A 19,910-nucleotide genomic window follows, 5' to 3' on the forward strand; every position below is an offset into this window, starting at 1 on the left:
TGGGGTATAATGAGATCTATGTGGATGATATTGAGGACAGTGGTGTGTATAACTATGGTTATGAGGCCATGTTTGGTGGCAGTTACGGGGATGGTGATAGTTATGACAGTTTTGAGGAAAGGGAAAGTTATGATAGTTTTGAGGATATGGATAGTCTGCTGGATAATGATAGTTACAACAGTGATGAGGACAGCGATAGTTATGACAGTTATAGTGATGAGGATAGTGATTTCTCCGATAGTGATGACAGTGGTTATAGAACGTCTTCACCTACTGAGGACAGTAGTAATGATGATAGTAGCTCAGACAGTGACAATAGTAATGACAGTGATGATAGTAATGACGGTGATGGCAGCAATTCTGACCGCTATGGAAGATGGCGGTACAAGTATTATATCTATGCACACATGTGAGCTGCCCCGACACATCTGCGTCCCTCAACTTCCTACTGCCCGAAAGGAGGATGGTGAACCGTGGGAAAAGGATGAAAGCCTGCAGTCAACGGGGTCCACATCCAGCTTGGGGCCACAACAGCCGCCCCCGTCATTCTTACTTGTGAATTTAATGCTGTATTTTATGTACATAATTCCAACTTAGTCTACTTTTATCCTTCAACTGAGTACTGTAATATCTGTAACCTTTACTCTCCCTGCAATGTAATATCTGTAACCTTTACTCTCCCTACTCTAGTTACTGTAATATCTGTAACCTCTACTCTACCTACTGCCAAGCATACCTCATTCTGCTGTAACTTAAACTCCTTTTCTTCCCTCAGACTCTTTTGTAACTCTTCATCTGATTACTGGTTGCCATTCTAGCTTGTGTATACTGTAGTCTTGTACTTTAAGCTGGCTAGGCTACTTCGTCCTGACATTTAAGATGATGGTGACCAGCCTCCCTTTCCCTTGAGCAGCAGTATGTGTGCAATAAACCCCAAGTACCCCTCAGATGTACACCTTATGGGCCCCATCCACGGAGCATCGTAACCCACTACACCATTGGCCATCCCCTCCTGTACAAAAAGAGGTAAACATTAAACTTATATGTCAAAATACCAATTTATTTAAATCACAAATACTAAAAAAAGATTAGTCATGAAAGCCTGTCTAAACATCTTATTCTACAAATTGTTTCACATTGGACTGGCTTTCCTAAATCATGGTCCTACACTGTCCCAGATATATTTAATCTTTACAATACAAAAAGATCCAAGTTACGAATTTCCACTAAGTTGTCCTGTGCTTTCCATCCGAAATACAACAAGGAAATACATTACATAAGAGCACACTATTTCATAAACTTAGGATAGATTATTATTATTATTATTATTCCCCGTGTCACAAGAGAACACACAATGATGTATTAAAATTACAAAACGACAAACCCAGTTCATGCAATGATGAATGGCTTCTGTACAACAAGCCAAGCATGGAAAGCCTGGTAGTCCGCTGTTATATATATACTGGATATATATTTAGCAACTAATGAACTGCCTTCAAACAGGAAAGAACCTTGGCTGTACTACTCACAAACAAGTAATTAAAGGCTGTAGTCTAGGTCACACAGAAGGCCTCTTAGCACCTCTTCCTTAGTGATTTACTTTGCAAAGTACACCATAACATTCTCTTGTACAATGCCATTAAATATATCCTTTAATTATCATAGTAATCTGCAACAATATAATACAACTGGGCACTGGGATGCAATTTATTTTGTATAATATTCCTCAACATTCCCTTGCATATTATTTGTATCACTTTAATATCCACATACACTGCATCAATAACACACGAGAAGATATTGATGGGTAATGTGCAGAATAAATCACCAAGGAAGCAGTGTTACAAAATCTTCAAAGCCATTTAAAATATGACTCAACATGCCATACTCGTGAAGGCCTGGGAGGTTTCCTTACACCTGTTCCTTAGTGATTTACTATGCATACTTCACAACCCACTGAGGATGGGGATAACTTTTATGCTTTATTCCTCCCATCTAATGAATTTAATTAGGCAAAGGATAAAATCTTAGCATTGGGGAGGTTAAATACAGCCATCATAACCCCTCCAATATGAGGTGTCTGGTAAATTCAATAGTTATTTGGCAGCAGCAAGAAAAAAATGAAAATGACATCACCAGGACTGATGGAGTTAAGGTTCTGTGATCTCTACTTTAATGCACCGAAGGAGGAACCAAAAGCCAGAAGCCTCCATGACTGGTCCCTCCAAGAATAAATGAAAACAAACTAACAGACAGCTTCATTAATACACACAAAAACTGTGTAAATAATACATAAGAGAATATTAACATGCCTTTAGCAGAATATGCTGATTATGAATGGATTAACCAGCCATGTGCAAAAATAAATCACTAGAGAAAAGGTGCTAACAATGATAAAATCCTCCCATGTTTCACAAATATGGTCCTAAGGCTTGCATTCTTGTCAATTAAGGAGGTTCCCCAGCACCTCTTCCTTACCTGTGTATTTCTATATCTGGTACATTATTATATTTTTGTCAGTTAATTATGCAATCTGCCTACCTATCCATCCACCTATAATCAAATGCCTTAACCCCATCAAAGTATAAATCACCTTTAAGTTATCCTGTCCTCTGCAGTCAGTCTGCCCTCACTTCATGTTGACATTAAAAGGGAAATACAATAAATAGCATAAAAGTGAAATACATAACAGTAATATACAATATAAATCACTAAATACGAGGTGCTAAGGAGCCTCCAAACCTGATGACAATATGCCTCATAAGACCCCAGAGTAGCAGCCCAGGTTAGCTTCCCGCCATGTGCCCGGCTATAAGTGATAAATAAAGGCTGGGTCAAACTGCCACTGGAGTAGCACACTAGTTCAACACTCCCCCAGGTTACACACATCTCAACTTTGGAAATGAGTTACACAAATCTCGACTTCTCAAAAATTAGTTACATAAACCTCAACTTTCTAAATGAGTTAAGCATATTTCTACTTCTCGCATACGAGTTACACAAATCTCGACTTCTCATAAATTAGTTATCGTATGTAAATCTTGACTCTTCAGAAATGAATTATAATACGTGAATCTTTACTCTTCAGAACTTTAGAAATGAGTCATGCAAAGCTCCACTTTGGAAATGAGTTACGTATATCCTGACTTTGGAAATGATTTACGCAAATCTCAACTTCAGAAATCAGTTGCACAAATCTCGACTTCAGAAATGAGTTACGCAAATCTCTGCTTCTCAGAAATTAGCTAGGTAAGTCCAGACTTTTCAAAAATAGATTACACACATCTTGACTTTCTGGATATGGTTTACACATATCTTTATTTTTCAAAATTGTTTACACTAATACTGACTTCTGGGAAATGGTTGACCTGGTACTTAAATATGAACTTTTTATAACTGAGAGGCATGCAACTCAACATTTTTATTATTTTATTACTGCATTATGTATGGTTTATATTGTATGTTTATTTTTATTACAGTGTGTACAGAATATTATATTTCAATTATCACAATGTAAAAGGAATTATTTTTACAAACAGTGTGTGTCATGCAAACAGCTGGGATTTTTTTTAATGTGTCAACACAAGCAAAATTTGACACAGGTTCAGGGGTACTTCCTCTGAAATTTTGAGTGGTCAGGAATATATCAGGGTCGACCACTGACACCCCACGTTTCCTTGGCTATATACCTGGAGCTACAGTTCCATCTAATGTTGTTTGTTTATGCTTCAAACTGACCTAAATAAAGCTACCAAACATTTTGTAATCAAGCTAGAAGGACCAATACCCTGAAAAATAAGACAAAACCAAACCACAGAGATCTGTTTATCATAGGAATTGGTTGAGATATTATATGGAGTCAGGCCCTGGTGTGAAAAGTATGTATGTATGTTCTCTAATTATGCTTATCACAGTAAATCCAAAGCAGGTTTTTTCATACCAGTTAAAACTATGTGGAAAAATCTGCTCTGGATAAAGGTTTAAGTTTTCATATTTCTGAAGGTAAAGCCAACTTACGCAAATCTCAATACCATATTATTAAAGTCTTCCACAACAGATCTCATGAAAAATTCAGTTATCAGTCCTTGTTTAAGTCAGGCATGTCTTGGAAAATATCCCAACACTTTTTTTTTTATATATATAACTCATTCTGTGAAATGGAGATGACAAATCAGCTCCAAAGGTGGTGGTGGTGGTGGTGGTGATGGTAGTAGTTGTAGTAGTAGTAGCAGTAGTAGTAGTAGTAGTAGTAGTAGTAGTTGTAGTAGTTGTAGTTGTTGTAATAATAATAATTGTAGTAGATGTTGTTGTAGCCCCAGGATCATCTGAACCCAGTGGACTGCAGGCTGAAGCTGCCCTTCTGCAGTCAAGCATCTTCTGGGGTGTAACAAGCAGGATGCTAAGAATATTTGTATAGCCAGGCCATGAAGCTGCCTGGTTATATCGGTGCCACCACATGCAGACATCCCTCTCCAGCACCATCACTCCACAGGTAACAATGGAGCTTTAATGGGCAGTATTTCAGTAGGCCTTGTTAATTTAGACACAAAAACCAATGCATGAATGAGTGACTTACAAAAGAATGCATTATTCCATTGCTTCACAGTTAATAATAGAGCTTTAATACGGACTTCAGTACTTAATATGGACTTAAAGGCAAAAAACAATGCAAGAATGGGTGACTTATAACAGGCCTTACTACACGGCAAATAGTCCCTTGTGTGACCCGAGGGAGTGTGGAAACGCAACCCAGTCTGGTGGAATACCATTACATACATTCCCTACACTAGCAGTAAATAAATACACCATTATTTCTTTGGTACATTTAGCTATACTTTTTCTTATATATAACTATAGACCTTCATCCCTACACACACATTTTCATACACAAGTAAAAAAAATCAATTAAGCAGTTTATGATTTTTTTCCCTTAATTTAAAATCTACTAATTATTGTTTATCTATATTTACCATGAATCACAGGATCATACTCTAGGGGGCATAGAAGGCCTCTCAACACCCCTTCCTTACTGATTTATTCTGCAATTTACACCTTGATATTCTCTCATATGTTAGGTGTAACCGTTTAAAATTTTACAAGTTTGAATCAGTAACATATGATACTGAAGTGCAATGTGAAAAATAAATGAATATTACCCCTTTCTCCTGTGTTATTTATTTACAAATTAATACTCTTTTTTATGTTATTTATATCACCATCAGTATCATCCAATTCTACGTTGCCCCATGAGAAGCATATTTTAATATTGATATACTTGGCATTAATAACATATAGAGGATACTGAGGTGTACACAGAATATATTACATTTTCAAATTTGCCTGTACTCAATTTAAATTCAGATCAAATAATATATCGGGGTGTAATGTACAGAATATATTAACATCTCCACATTATTATGGTATTCAAATTAACATTTAGCATTAAGGAAACTATTGAGGCATTAAGTACAGAGTAAATCACCAAGAAAGAGGTGTTCAGTAATTTCCATGGCCACACAGAATACGAGCCATTCTTCCATTATACAAAAAGTAAGACACATATCATCCCACATGCAAAACACAACACTAAACAGTTAAGGCAATCAAACTCCCACACACCCAATTAGAATGCCTCTTCTAACTTTTCATCACATCATCTATGAAATCTCTTCCAACTTTTCATCACATCATCTATAAATTCTTCTGTTTCATCACATCATCTATAAATTCCCTTCCAACTTTTCATCACATCACCTATAAATTCCCTTCCAACTTTTCATCACATCATCTACAAATTCTCTTCCAACTTTTCATCACAGCATCTATACATTCTCTTGTTTCATCACATCATCAATAAATTCTCCTCTTGTTTCATCATATCATCTATAAATTCCCTTTTAACTTTCATCAAATTGTTTATAAATTTTCTTCTAACTTTTCACTGTCAATAAATGCCCTTCTGTTTCACCGTATCGTCTATAAGTTCTCTTGTAACTATTCATCACATCAACGTCATTATCCCTTCAATCCAGTGATGTTTCTGTTTTGTTCATGCTACCTGTTGATTATTTTTATAGGGAACTAAACTGACTAATGGATTTCTACTGCCACGTACCAAAGATCATACGGCACTAATTCAAAAGAGCGATGTTTTGGAAAGGGCAAGAGAGGATGAGGAAATGGGGGGGGGGGAGGATAAATGGTCCATCAATATTGGGAAATCTTTTATTATTATTATCATTATTATTAATTACTATTATTAATATTATTATTATTAAGTAGATAAGAAGGACTTTATGGCTGGAAACTTTCTAAACACATATTCTTCCCAGAAAAAAACTTAACAAATGGAAGTCAAATTCAAAATCTGTTCATTCTGAGATGCCTGGACACTGCATTTAAAAGCTTGGAGGTTATACACTGAGAGCAATACAGACTGAGGAAGACAGTTCAAGAGCTGATCCGTGGCATACAAGGAGGAGTAAGAGTATCGATTAATTCTGTAGGTAGCAAGATTACTTTAAAAATACACCACTAGAGTGAAGGGGATAACCACAGCCACATCAATCCTTCCTTGGTATTTCATTATATCAATTTCTCAACCACAAATATGAATTTTAAATACTTAATTCTTCACGTATAACTTCGTCTCATCCCCAGCACTTCTGGAAAATGCAGCAACAGCAAATCTTACCAAAACAAATGTCACACTTCAGTCAAATATACATCCAAGGTTTGTTTTGGTTGCTGGGGACCCCCACCCCCACCATCCCCTCCTCAATGGACATAACAAGCAAATTTTTAAGAAGTTCCCTACAGAATCATAATGCTATTTTTGTTACTTTATTTATTTTAACCCTCCCCATCTCCCTATCTCATGAATATCTTTTTAACTAATCATCCCACATACAGACTTTTTTTTTTTAGCCGGTGGATGTTTTTTTTCTTTTTCTTTCTTCGCCCCTTCCCTCCTCTCCCTCTCAATTTTCTGGGCTGATGACTCCCTTCCCCCCACTACACTTATCTATAAACAAAAAATTCAAGTGTCAATAACAGACAACTATGGCTTCTGTAAACCCTTCTCTCTAAGCTAATTATGATTGTGCCTTCGCCCTCCTAATCCCCTGACCTTTTTCTTCATCCCCTGACCTGTTTTATATGAACACTAACCCCCAACCATACCTCGGGCTTAACACCTTATGGGCCACATCCAACTGGAGTGCCATAACCCACTAGACCACCAGGCATCCACTGCTGATTGTGCAATAAGCAAAATAAATCCATAAGAACTAGGTGCAAGAAACCCACCATAGCCAAAAATGATACAGGCCCCAAATATTTTTAATTTACATAACAACAAACACCATCACCCCACTCAATCTGATAATGTATTTTTTAGTGCAGCGTTGCTATCTCCAGACAATTATATTCAGGAGTGGAAATTTCTAACATACAACTGATTCCTTGTCGTAACTTGGGCTTGTTTTTACAGGAAGAACTAGAAACATGGGAATATTCTATACAGGCGGGTTCCATTATATGAGTGGGATATGTTAATGGAGGTCTGCTTGGATAGCGGAAACTTGTATAACAGACTGAAAATAATACAGTGGAAACTCATATAACAGACTACACTACATAACTTATGGGAAAAATAGGGCTAGGTTAACTGACCCTGCTCGCATCACCAAATTTGGGTCTAAATTGCCCATACTCGTATCATCGGTTTCTTGTAAAGCCGATGCTCTTGTCATGGGACCTGCCTGTATTTCCTTTTCCTTCCTAAAAAACGACACAACTTCAGAAACTAATATTTGTAGGAAGGACACAACTTAAGGAAAAACTCTGCATTCTCCTTTTTTTGTCCTTCTTATAAAACAAATCACAGTTGCGACTGGGAACCCATATTGTATTTATGTCTGTAAATTCCCCTCCACCTTAAGAAGGATCCCTCATATTAAGGACACTAACCCAGTGCTGGAATGGACACCTTCTTGTGGTGGCACTGATATACCATAACCGAGTGGGCCTTCTGCCTGGTTTTAGAAATGTCCCTCAGCTCCCTTCATATCCCCCAAAAGGAGGATGGTGGATGGCAGGACATGGGTAACGTCAGCCTGCAGTCCACCATCCTCCTTTGGGGGAGAACAGGGAGGGAGATGATGCATGTTTGTATAACTGGGCAATGAAGCTACCAGTTACATCAGTGCCACCACATGAAAGCATCCCTCTCCAGCATCAGGCAGCAAGTATCAAACAATTATACATCATCAGACTGAAGGGATCAAGCTGTAGAGGAGGACGAGTATTCCTCCACAAATACGAGACTTATTACGATGCGCTTTTCAGGATATTTGGCACAAACCCCAACATGATAATACTGTTCTCTTGTGAACTGGGCAAAAAAATTCAGGAATATTTTAACTGGTAATTTCATCTTACCTACAGCACTCTAAAAAAATCATCTTGTGAACTATGTTTAAAATTCATGCAATAAGTTTTGGTTCATAATTTTACCTTAGTCACTGCACTCTCTAAAAATTATCTTAGCTGATAATCCATGCAGTTAATCCAGCTTATAATTTTTACATGACTAATTCCAAGCTAAGAACAGGCTGAGCATACCAAAGGATATATCTACATGACAGATTTAATTCCCTCAACCAACAGGAAGGAAGATATATACTGTACCTGATTCTAATTTATCTCTAATTTTATACAGAACTCACGGTTCTTTCAAAAACTCTTAATATGTCCAATTTCATACTATAATAACAGTTCCTCAAAAAACAGAAAAATAATAGTGCCTAATTTTCATTTATAAATAATTTCACACGGTACTCATGATTCTTCCAAAAATTTATATATACCTGATTTCATACACCATTTTCTCCAAATATCTGGGAGAAAAACATACCTCTTCCTCCTTCACAGTACTTGTGGTTCTCCCAAAACTTTTATATTCCTGATTTTGTACATTTTCTCCAATTAATTACTGACAGAAAAACATATCTAATCCTCAGTTTCATAAATATTTCTGGTGTGTCCAAAAATCACTTCATGAAACACTCATGGTTCCTTCAAAAACAGACACACACTTCACCCCAATTTCACACAGAACACCTCAAAAAATCAGGGAGAAAGACAAAATCCCTAACTCCCCATGTCCTGTCTCACACATTACTCTGTTCTTCTAAAAATCATTTAAGTAGAAGCCTCTGGAAAACTTCAAAAAGCAATACACTTCATTTCAACCATCCAGCCGGACAAATCAACTATCTCAGCACATGGCAATGACAGCAAATCTCGCATAGGTATATATACTGACACTCACCATTATCATCATCATCTGACGCAAAACCGAAAATGATGATGGCGATGATACAATGACACTGCTGAGAGAAATACAGGATGGTTCATAAAGTACAGTGCTCTGATGAAGGATTAACTGTTTGCTGTGGGGAGGACTTAAGTCAGCGTTATGTTCAACTGGCATTATTTAACTTTTACTCCCCACCTTTTATGCTGCATACTATCTGCTTAGATAACCCACTCCCTTTACCACCCCTGCCCACACCAGCAGACTAAGAGGTCCGTGCAACACATAAGACACCCAGAGCACTAATTATGGACCACCTTGTATTGCACTTAGCCTCCAGCACTGCCATCTATCACATGAATCTGCAACTGCAAAGAGTACGATCAACATCAAACATGAGGCTAGAGTATAAAAGCTACAGTGACATTATAGTGACACGCTTCCCAATGTGGTCTGGTACCATGAGAAAAAATGAGAGCAACATTGGTAGTGGGTAAATTGAGAGTATCTGTATATCTGAACACATCCTAACAGCATCACATAAAAGTAACACAGAGACTTGTCATTAACGCGTAACAGCAAAAAACTATTGATGAAACATGAGATACTGCGATAAACCATAACAGCAGGCAGCAACAATCATAATAATTCAAGATACAGAAGAGAAGTCTACAGAATAATATAGTACCTCAGAAAGTACACTTGATCAAAAAAGTATCCGTGAATGCTGGACAGGAAACACTTGTACAGACAACAAGTGCTGCGAAACATCCTATCATCCAACCCAAGGCTTTTTCTCATCTTGAAGTGGCATTTACTCTAACATGGCAAACCCCTTGGCAAATATCCCTTATCCTTTTTCAGTTCAGTTGATGGCCAAGTGTGGCTGGATCAGAGGGTTGATTTAAATATAACAAAGGTAACTCATCAACATCATACCTAAGACAAGCTTTGTCCATTCATGACTTACTTTTCAAGTAATAGGAGTTGCCCTGTTCCATCAGATAAAACAGTTTATAAGTGATACAAACAGTTTATACTGTGTTATACAAACAGTTTATATATTATATATAGTTTATATGAAGTATTTGTATCATATGCATAGCCACTTGTTCAGAGATTGCTCTTCTTCTGACAACATGAACTATAGTGATCATTTACAATATCACTGGAGCCTTTAGGTGTGATACTCTTTGGATCAAGTGTATATAATCATCAGTCTTGGTGTGTATGGATTTATATACACACATCAAATGACAAATAAATCTTGTATACATCACCAAATCATATGCGGATGCCCAAACAAATTTTTCTAAATGAACTTTGAAGGATGGAAGGTAATGCTTTTAACACCATATTTAAAATTGGTCTTTTTTTTTTTTTTAGGAAGGACCTAGTATTAATTACATGCTAGAAAAATATAAATAAAAATAAAAATCAATGTCATATCAAAATATATAAAAAATAAGGATGAACATAAAACACACACACATTAATCTAGTTTTGAGAACTGAAGCTAACCTCTGGATTAATATTAACATTGTGGATTAATAATAACCCCTGTGGATTAATATTAACATTGTGGATTAATATTAACCTCTGTGGATTAATATTAACATTGTGGATTAATATTAACCTCTGTGGATTAATATTAACATTGTGGATTAATATTAACTTTGTGGATTAATATTAACATTGTGGATTAATATTAACTTTGTGGATTAATATTAACATTGTGGATTAATATTACCCTCTGTGGATTAATATTAACACTGTGGATTAATATTAACTTTGTGGATTAATATTAACATTGTGGATTAATAATAACCTCTGTGGATTAATATTATGTATCAAGATACACCCACATTATACAGCCAGCCTTCATTATAGGTAAAGGGAGTGTTTTTAAATATCACAAAATATTACAACTGGTTCTGTGAATTTGAGGGCCTTGGCAATTCACCACTATATGTAGCAACGGAACCCCTACAGACTGATGATGCATTTCTCTATTATATACGGTGATAGATACGTAACACTCAGGTGATAGATATATAATGCTCCTCGTCCACTCTCCTGGCTGATTTCTCCTGTGTTGTGGGGATGGCCCAGTGTTTTCAATGTCTACCCTGCATCTTTTAACCATGTCCTCCTCCCACTGCCACAACCACACCAGCTCAGCTCAGTCACAGTTGTCAATGCCTATCCTGAATCATTTATTCATTTCCTAATCTCAATGTCACATCCACACCCACACCAGCAGACTGAGCCATCCCCAAACACAGGCTTCTACCAGGTGAATTTCTAGTGCAGTGCTACTGACAGACAATTCTGTATTCTTCCTAACTACAAGCAGTTTTATTCAGCTTAACCGAAACTTTTCAAACCATGAGAGAAATATTGTTGTTACCCACAGAACCTACAGACTTTACGTTTTAAATTATATTCTAGCCGTTCCCTGATTATTTCATTTGATTTGGGATATAATTTTTGAGCTAGAGGGATTAGGCACATCAAAACAATAATACATAATAACAATAATAATAATAACACTAATAATAATAATAATGAACAAAATTATAATGATAATAATAATAATACAGTAATAATAATAATAATAATAATAATAATAATAATACACAGAAAAGAAAAAGGAAAGAAAAATCAATGTGTGATCTTTTTATATGCTGAATAAATTTGCCTGGTGCAACAAGAATACATTAATAAACAAATCACCTGTACATAGGAGGGTTATTCAATTTCCATACTTGAACTTAATAAAAATTGCTGTATATAACTGCCTGTTGTTAGTGGAAATATAATGTCAAATACACCATCATACTGGGGAAGCTTAGGACAATTCTTTACAATTTACCATGGAACCAACAGCAAAGGAATATAAAAAATGCTGACCTAAAATGAAAGCTTACTGTACTGTGAGCCAACACCGTGCCACTGCTGAGTATTTGAGTCAGCATGATTGGCACATCCAAGTTCGTATTTCTGTCAGTGTAGGACCCTCCACAGCACCTCTTCCTTACCATATGTGTTGAGAATTTTCTGTATGTAGATGATCCAGTGTGGCAAGAGGAAATGTCAGGTGGGAGAGAGAGACATGTTAGAGCTTAAATTCTTTAGTTTCTCTAATGTTTCAGGCTACACAGAAAAAGAAAGAAAGAAAAAAAAAAAAAACACCAAGGATGGGTTCTGTTTAGCTCGAAACACTGAAGAATATAAAGAATTCAAGTTCTAACCTGTCTCTCTCTCCCACCCAACATTTTCAATCTCCGTATGTTATCTATGGAATAAACGTCGATGTTAATCTATGGAATAAATGTTGATGTTATTCAGATATCGGTAACATACAATAACTATGGTGCAATAAGCAAATAAATAATCAAAAGAACAAATAACTCATCCTTACCAGCTAATTTATTTATCTGGTAGGCTGCATGCTTCCTGTATACTAAAGATGCAATCCACGTTGATAATGGTGGGATATAAAGAAGAAACAATAAAATAATATGGCATAAAAAAAAACTCTTCCTTACCAGTTTTTTATCTGGCAAAATAATGATTTCTTGTATATCATCTATTCAATCCATACTGATATTAGTAGTAGTAGTAGTAGTAGTAGCAGTAGTAGTAGTAGTAGCAGTAGTAGTAGTAGTAGTACAATAGTAACCCCAGACTTATCTGAAAATTAACCCAGTGGACTGCAGGCTGAAGTTATCCTCCTTTAAGAAGACAGGGAGGGAACTGAAGAACATTTATTTTATCAGGTAGTGGAGCCATCCAGTTACATCAGTACCACCACACGAAGGCATCTCTCTCCAGCATCATTAATTCCTTGTATACCAGCCATGCAGTCCAAGTTGATGATGAAAGGACATACACAACACACAAGGCTAAGGAAGAGGTGCATGACAGCCTCCTACACCAACAAGAACACAAGCCCTGGTGATAGAATGTTGGGCTTTGTAATAAAACCCTCTATCGGTGAGCCCGGGGATGCAGCTTCCTTGTACCATCAGGACGCTGCATTCCGACGGGTCTCGTAAAATCACATCTCAACAACGTACCTCATATTCTCGTAAAACTATTGATGTTTTTCTTCAGTACTTATGGAAAGCCACAAGTAAAAGTTCACTTATATAGTGCATATCACAAACACCTAACATTACTAAAGCTAAGACATGATAACTCCATTACCGCTAGTTTCTGCAAAGTCATCTGACAACGGCAAATCATTTGATGCTCTACTCACCCAGCCCGGGATGTCTCTCTCATTCTATTCTTGCCATATACAATACTGATGGTTCTATTCAGCTTGGCACTGACTTAATGACTGAAGGGGTTAAAGACAGCCTTGATAAACACCTTCAGTATTTATGGCAATTCCTTGGTTGAATGTAATTGTCCAGCAGTTGCAAAAGTGAACTAAAATGGATGTCACCCAGAGTAATAGTAGCTGTCGTTGTGGTGGTAGCAGCAGCAGTAGTAGTAGTACTGTAGTAGTAGTAGTAGTAAGAGTAGTAGTAGTAGTAGTTCAGTAGTAGTGATTATAGTAGTAGTAAATATAACTGTAACAATAATAATAATAATAACAACCTGGTTCTGTTTCTCCAAAGCACCATTTCAAGCTAAAGAATTCATAAACTCTTCAAACACACTTAAACCTTTAAATTAACAAGACTCACAACCTCACACACATACAACACAAACAACAAAGAGACGTGGCAGCAACAAAACCTCATAATCAGCCAAGACATGACCTCCAAATATTGTAACTTCTTGAGAAAGGGTCTGAGCTGCCCTTAACCCTTCACTAAGATGATATATATTCAATTTTCTGAGTGTCTGGGAGTGAGATGGAGATGCGAGAGGGAGGGGTAGACCAAGGATGAGATGGAGGGATAGAGCAGAGGTCTTTGAGTGAGGGGGTGTAAGTTGTGGGGATGGAGAGTGAAAGACTAACAAGAAGAGTATGTGAGTGAGGTGAAGGGGGGAAGGGAGGGGAAGATCAAGGATTACATAAAACGATGGAGTAGAGGTCACTGAGAGAAGGGGGTGTAAGTTAGGGGAGGGCAGAGATATGGCAAGGGACAGGGTGGCATGGTGGAGAACCCGAGAGTAATGATGTAGTTCCAACCCATGGCTAATTTGAATGTGAAACCAGTGGACTGTAGGTCAAAGCTGCCCTTCTTTTGCAGTACACCATCCTCCTGTCTAGGGATAGGGAAAGAGATGGGAGACTTTTGTAAAACTGGGCAGCTCCACCACCTGGTCACATCACTGCCACCACTTGAAGGCCTCCCTCTCCAGCACCCTTCTTGATGCTACACGATGTTACTATTCAACCAAGGAAGGTGTCTCAATAGGGGTTTATTAAGACTTTATTGAACCCCTCCAGTTCAAAAAATCTATCCTATGGTAAGTAAAATCATCCTAACATGAAAGCCTCTGAGTAGCAACTCCAAAGGCATCAAACTTGATAAACAAGAAAGTGATGGTTAGACAATGAATTTTTTTTTATCTGTAACACCTTTTGAGTTCCTCCACAGTGCAGCATCAAAAAATAATACGAGGAGCTCCATGGAGGGAGTCCGAAGGTGTAACGTGACCAAAATTCATTTATCCACCCTTTTCTCGATTCTGCTTGGGTTACTCCACAGAACTGCTATGTAAAGAACAAAGTGAAAAATACATCCCTAGTTTCCAAGAGTTAACGTGTCATGTACAGAAACAAACTGGTAAGGAGGAGGTGCCAGGGAGTCTCCTAACCTGACAAGAACACAGCCCTATGAGACAAGCGTTTGACTGGAGAGTAAAGAGGGCTCCAAAGAGAACCTATCAAATTTACACAAGACATCAACGTACGGGGCTACGGTGCTTCTCCTGCCAGCGGAATGCGCACATCTCTTCCCTGAAAGCAATTGGCACGTGTTACTTAACCCTTTCAATCCAGACACGTCTTTTTTTCATTATGTTCTTGCTACATTCAGATAATTTTATTCTGCTTATAAGAGGCTTTATGAACCAGAGGAACAAAACATGAGAAACTCTGTCAGGTAAATCTGAGGCTCCCAACTTTGATAAACCAAGTATGGAGGTAATATATAAATGTTCCCCCCCCCCAGGCGCCTGGTGGTTTAGTGAATAATTACGGCGCTCCAGTCGGATTGAGCTGGTGAAGGTTTATATCCAAGGGGTGGTTGGGGTTTATTCCTCACATAATGCCACTCAGGGATGAGTGAAGCTGGTCACTCTCATCTTAAATGTCAGGACCAACTTGCCTTGCCCTGGGCTCCTACACTCCTCATGGGGAAATGTAGGATTGGAAGATGAATGAATGAATGATGATTTTTTTTTTTCTCATGATGCCTTTGGAGGTCTTCCACAGAGCTGACTCATATGAAAGGCTCCGTTGAGAAATTCCAAAGGCACCATGTGCCCAAAATTTCGTATTCTATCCTCTATTTTCTTTATTCTGATTTTTGGCGAAGTTGGAGTTACTCTACAACACTTCTCATACAGCACTTGTTAATCTGCTCAGTATGAGATGCCTTTGCCAAACTGAATAAAATCGCCTGGTGGATGCGAGAATAAAACAGGAAATATGCCAGTGAACTGAAAGGGCACAATAAAGATCAAACCACATAAATGCAGTCCTCTTTAGATGTGCTGTAAAGATCACAGTATCTTCCTTATAACTGGGGACATTGGCAAACAAAATCTGGGCAGTAGATGATTGGTTATTATCTTACCTGGGAGATACTACCAGGTGAGTGGAATGTGGCTACAAGCTTGGTAATTATCCACACAAGCATCACACAGACAAGAAAGATTCAACCACAAGTACACAAAATCCAAGCTAAGACTCTTAACAATTACAGTCATTATTAAACATCTTAGATTTCTCTTTTTTCCCCAAGAGCTGCTACAAACTGTTAGGAAGTAATCAGCCAGTTTTGGCACTTGGTTCAGCTTCCAGTCCACCAAAAACATTACCTGTGCCATGGGCACCTTCACTATGGGGATTTATTTAAAAGGAAGCATGACATTATTTGACAGACTAACTGACTTCAATTTTACACGTAATAAAGAAAATTTAATAAGCAATTTTTCTTTACTCTTTGCAGTAAAAATGAATATCAAAAGGGGCAACTTATTATGAGAACTGACTACTATAAAATTTGTCAACTCACCATGGCAATTATCATTACGAATTTCATCAATTTTCGGCAGAAGGCTTGGTGGGGGTGGAGGGTGTGATGTCCATCGTTTTACACACCCAGCCAGCTATGTCTACATCCTCCTGCTCTGCCCGCTTTATCCATTCGTGGTTCTATAACAAATAAAGTGAACAAGTAACAATGGAGAAAGGTAACTAATTCATGTGTGTGGTAGCCATGGTTTTACACACCCTGCCAACTATGTCTACTGCATATCCTCCTGCTCTGCCTGCTTTACCTACTCATGGTTCTGATCACAAATAAGGATGGCTCAAAAACTAACAGGTCTAAGATGGGATGTATGCAGTATTTCACAATACTGTACTGTATCACAGTTTTCACCTTAGGAGGCATATCATGTATTAAATTATTTAGTGTAAAGTGAAACCAGCAATCCTTCTTAGCCCACTTTGGGGGTCCTAGATGGCACATGAGTTGGCTACTAGAATTCCTATCATTTAATCCCTAGACTAACCTACACTCCTGGCTGCATTATACATGATACAAAATGCTCTGGCCACCCCTGCAGTCAAGGTATGCTGTGTTAATACATGGCTTCCTATTGCTAAAGCTCAATCAATCACCAACCAACCTGAAGTGTAGTAAGATCAGCACGCTCACTGGGGCTCTTCTTAAGGCAGCGGTCCACCAGGTCAATAAATTCGGGTGAGAATACACCCGGAGGCAGCCGTGGTGGTGGCTCATTCACTATGTAATCCAGCAGCTCAAAGATAGCCATTGGACGTGGCTCACCGGGCAGTCCCGCTGACACAACAAATTGTTTACATTAATCTCTTAGCCTAGGAGAACTACCCTGAGATGGTCTGGCTATGAGGATAAAAGGAAGAGAGACTAAGAGAATGTATGTAAGTGAGGTGGAGGTGAAGGGAGGGGGAGCCTGATGTTAGAGGAGACACTGACATGTCTGGCCATGAGAATAAAATGGAGAATGAGGCTGAGTAGGAGAAAGTGTGCAAATGAGGTGGAGAGGAGAGGGAGCTGCAGGGAAGGCAGCCTGGTGGCAGAGGAGAGGGTGAAATGGAGATAGTTTGTTTGTGGCCAACACCTCAGGGATTAAGGAGTATGGCTGTACAGCTAATAAGTTCACTACAATGATGAAGCAAAAGTACCAACTAATACCAATCAATAAAATATGAAACTGCAAACTTCTGAAATGATGGAGGACTTTATCTGTCACTATCTTACTGAATAAGCCCTTCATGCACCGTCAAAAAGGTCACAGTCACCTCTTCCGCTTCCCACCTTCCTCTGATGGATAATATTCCTAAGTTGAGTATGGCATGATATATTACTCTGTCCAAAGATACAAAAGTTGATCTAACATTCCATCTCTTTTGCTTTTCACTTCCCACTGCTAACTAATACATTCCAAAGCTGAGAAAGACTTGGTATGTTACTCTTCTCCAATTTAATTTTCTTTTATATGAGCATTTGGGAGGAATGTGAAGGACATGCCCTAAGTGTGAAGGAGATGTAGGGAATGACAGAGCTTTTGCCACTTACTAAACAGATTGAGGTACATAGTAACTGCACCCCAGGCCCATCTGAATGTGAACCTGGTGCACTGCAGGCTGAAGCTGTCCTCTTCCTGCAGTCTACCATCCTCCTATCTGGGATAAGCAGGGAGCTGAGGATGTATGAATAACCAGGCAGCACAGACATCCAGTTATATTGGCATCACCACATGAAGGCATCCCTCTCCATCTTCTGGGTGTGGAAGCGTGCAGTAAGAACTAACCTGAGCGAGGTGAGCGTGAGGTGGGTGAAGGGCTAACACCCTCAATTTTAGATCCGAATATCTTCTTCAGTGTGGCGGGGTCAGGGGGAGGGATGGGGTACATGCCAATGGCCATCTCCACCAGAGACAGGCCCAGGCTCCAGATGTCACTTGCCACCGAGTAGTGATCGCCATTCAAACGCTCCGGCTGACAACAGAGCAACACCCGCTATGTGTCACACTGACTCAAAACTCATATTAACTTAAACATTTATTCTAAGGTATACAGAAGGCTTCATAGCACTTCATCCTTACCAAGTCTTAGTGACACAGAAGGTTTCACAGCACTTCTTCCTTAGCAATATCTGTAAACAGTAGAGGGTGTCCACAAAGACCGGCTGATTTACAAATACAGTATATAATGTGTGTACTAGACAATATATCAAGATGCAGTTTTTCCCATAAGAAAGAGAATCTGTAGAAGTTCCTTAAAGGCTAACTTGTAATACTGCATATCAATCTCATATCATTTACATGCAATAAACTTTTTTAAGTCCAACAGACCTTTCTAGACACCCCGCACAGTATTTTGCATATTACACCTTCACATTCTCTTATGTGTTATTTGCACCATTTTAATACCAACATTGTTTTCATCAACAACATACAAGAGGATACTGAGGTGTAATTGCTAAGGGAGAGTTACTAAGAAATCTCCAAAGCCATTCTAAATACGGACCACAATGACATCCATTTGAAATCTACTTGAATAGATTGTCGTCTTTTATACGTTTATTCCTCATTATCAGTCACCTTTTTTTTTTAATCATTTTTTCTTTCCCTGTACCTCATTTTTGCTGTTAGCTTTTCAAAATTAATTTGTTACTTTCCTCCAAATTACAGATCTACTTGTAAGGTGAAAGTCATGTTATTTTGGAACACATCTCTGACTTATAATGAAGATTTCCTGTAGCTTTAGGAAGACTGTAGATGCTGTGAAAAAAAATACTGGACTACACTTTCCTGACAAAACACTGTAGTTTGACTTTTACCAACACTAGACTCTGTTCACATTAACTTGGCCTATAGCTGCCTCCATTCTGAATGCTAAGCTGCAGCAAGTGGTTAACACTAAAACATGATGCTAGTCACAAAGCAGTGCTGAGGAAAGGATGCAGAGCCATAGTACAGTACTGTTTTATTCTGCCACTTAACTAAGGGAAATAGGCAGCAAGGGGACAAAAACCTCTGCCAAGTTAAGGTGTACAAACTATAGTGTATCATTAAGTATATAATTTTTTTTATTTTCTCGAATTCATCCAAAATAAAAATGTAAAAAAACAAACATAACATCACACTTCTTACACTTACTATAACAATTATATCACATCATCTAAATGTCTACTTTACAATGCAATCAGATCTCCACTAGCTTTATTTTGGAAGTTGTGTGTGTGTGTGTGTGTGTGTGTGTGTGTGTGTGTGTGTGTGTGTGTGTGTGTGTGTGTGTGCGGAATACAGCAAACTGGAATGAAGTAGGTTATAGGGGGGATGACTAGCAGGGAATTATTTAAACCAGGGAAAAACAAAACAGCTGGGGTAAACCTTTAAACAGCGG

The 19,910-nt window shown here is 38.1% G+C and overlaps 1 protein-coding gene across 3 annotated transcripts in view; it reads right to left on the bottom strand.

The window, feature by feature from the left end:
• Positions 1-14,988: 14,988 nt before the first annotated feature.
• The window catches only part of Dsor1 (mitogen-activated protein kinase kinase 1), a 42,508-nt gene continuing 37,586 nt past the window's right edge, over positions 14,989-19,910 (bottom strand). For 2 of the 3 annotated variants that reach the window (XM_080286846.1, XM_080286844.1), the window contains 3 exons: positions 18,314-18,500; positions 17,147-17,319; positions 16,042-16,667 (listed from right to left, as the gene is read on the bottom strand). In XM_080286846.1, the coding sequence (XP_080142972.1) occupies positions 16,554-16,667; positions 17,147-17,319; positions 18,314-18,500 (474 nt within the window). In that variant the 3' untranslated portion in view covers positions 16,042-16,553. Of the gene's footprint in view, positions 15,246-16,041; positions 16,668-17,146; positions 17,320-18,313; positions 18,501-19,910 lie in introns of those variants that run through there. The other variant, XM_080286845.1, reaches the window with a different exon arrangement.

This window comes from Coenobita brevimanus, chromosome 114, assembly GCF_032717465.1.
Source record: "Coenobita brevimanus isolate Jiangsu-jjx chromosome 114, ASM3271746v2, whole genome shotgun sequence".
Classification (NCBI taxonomy): Eukaryota; Metazoa; Arthropoda; class Malacostraca; order Decapoda; family Coenobitidae; genus Coenobita; species Coenobita brevimanus.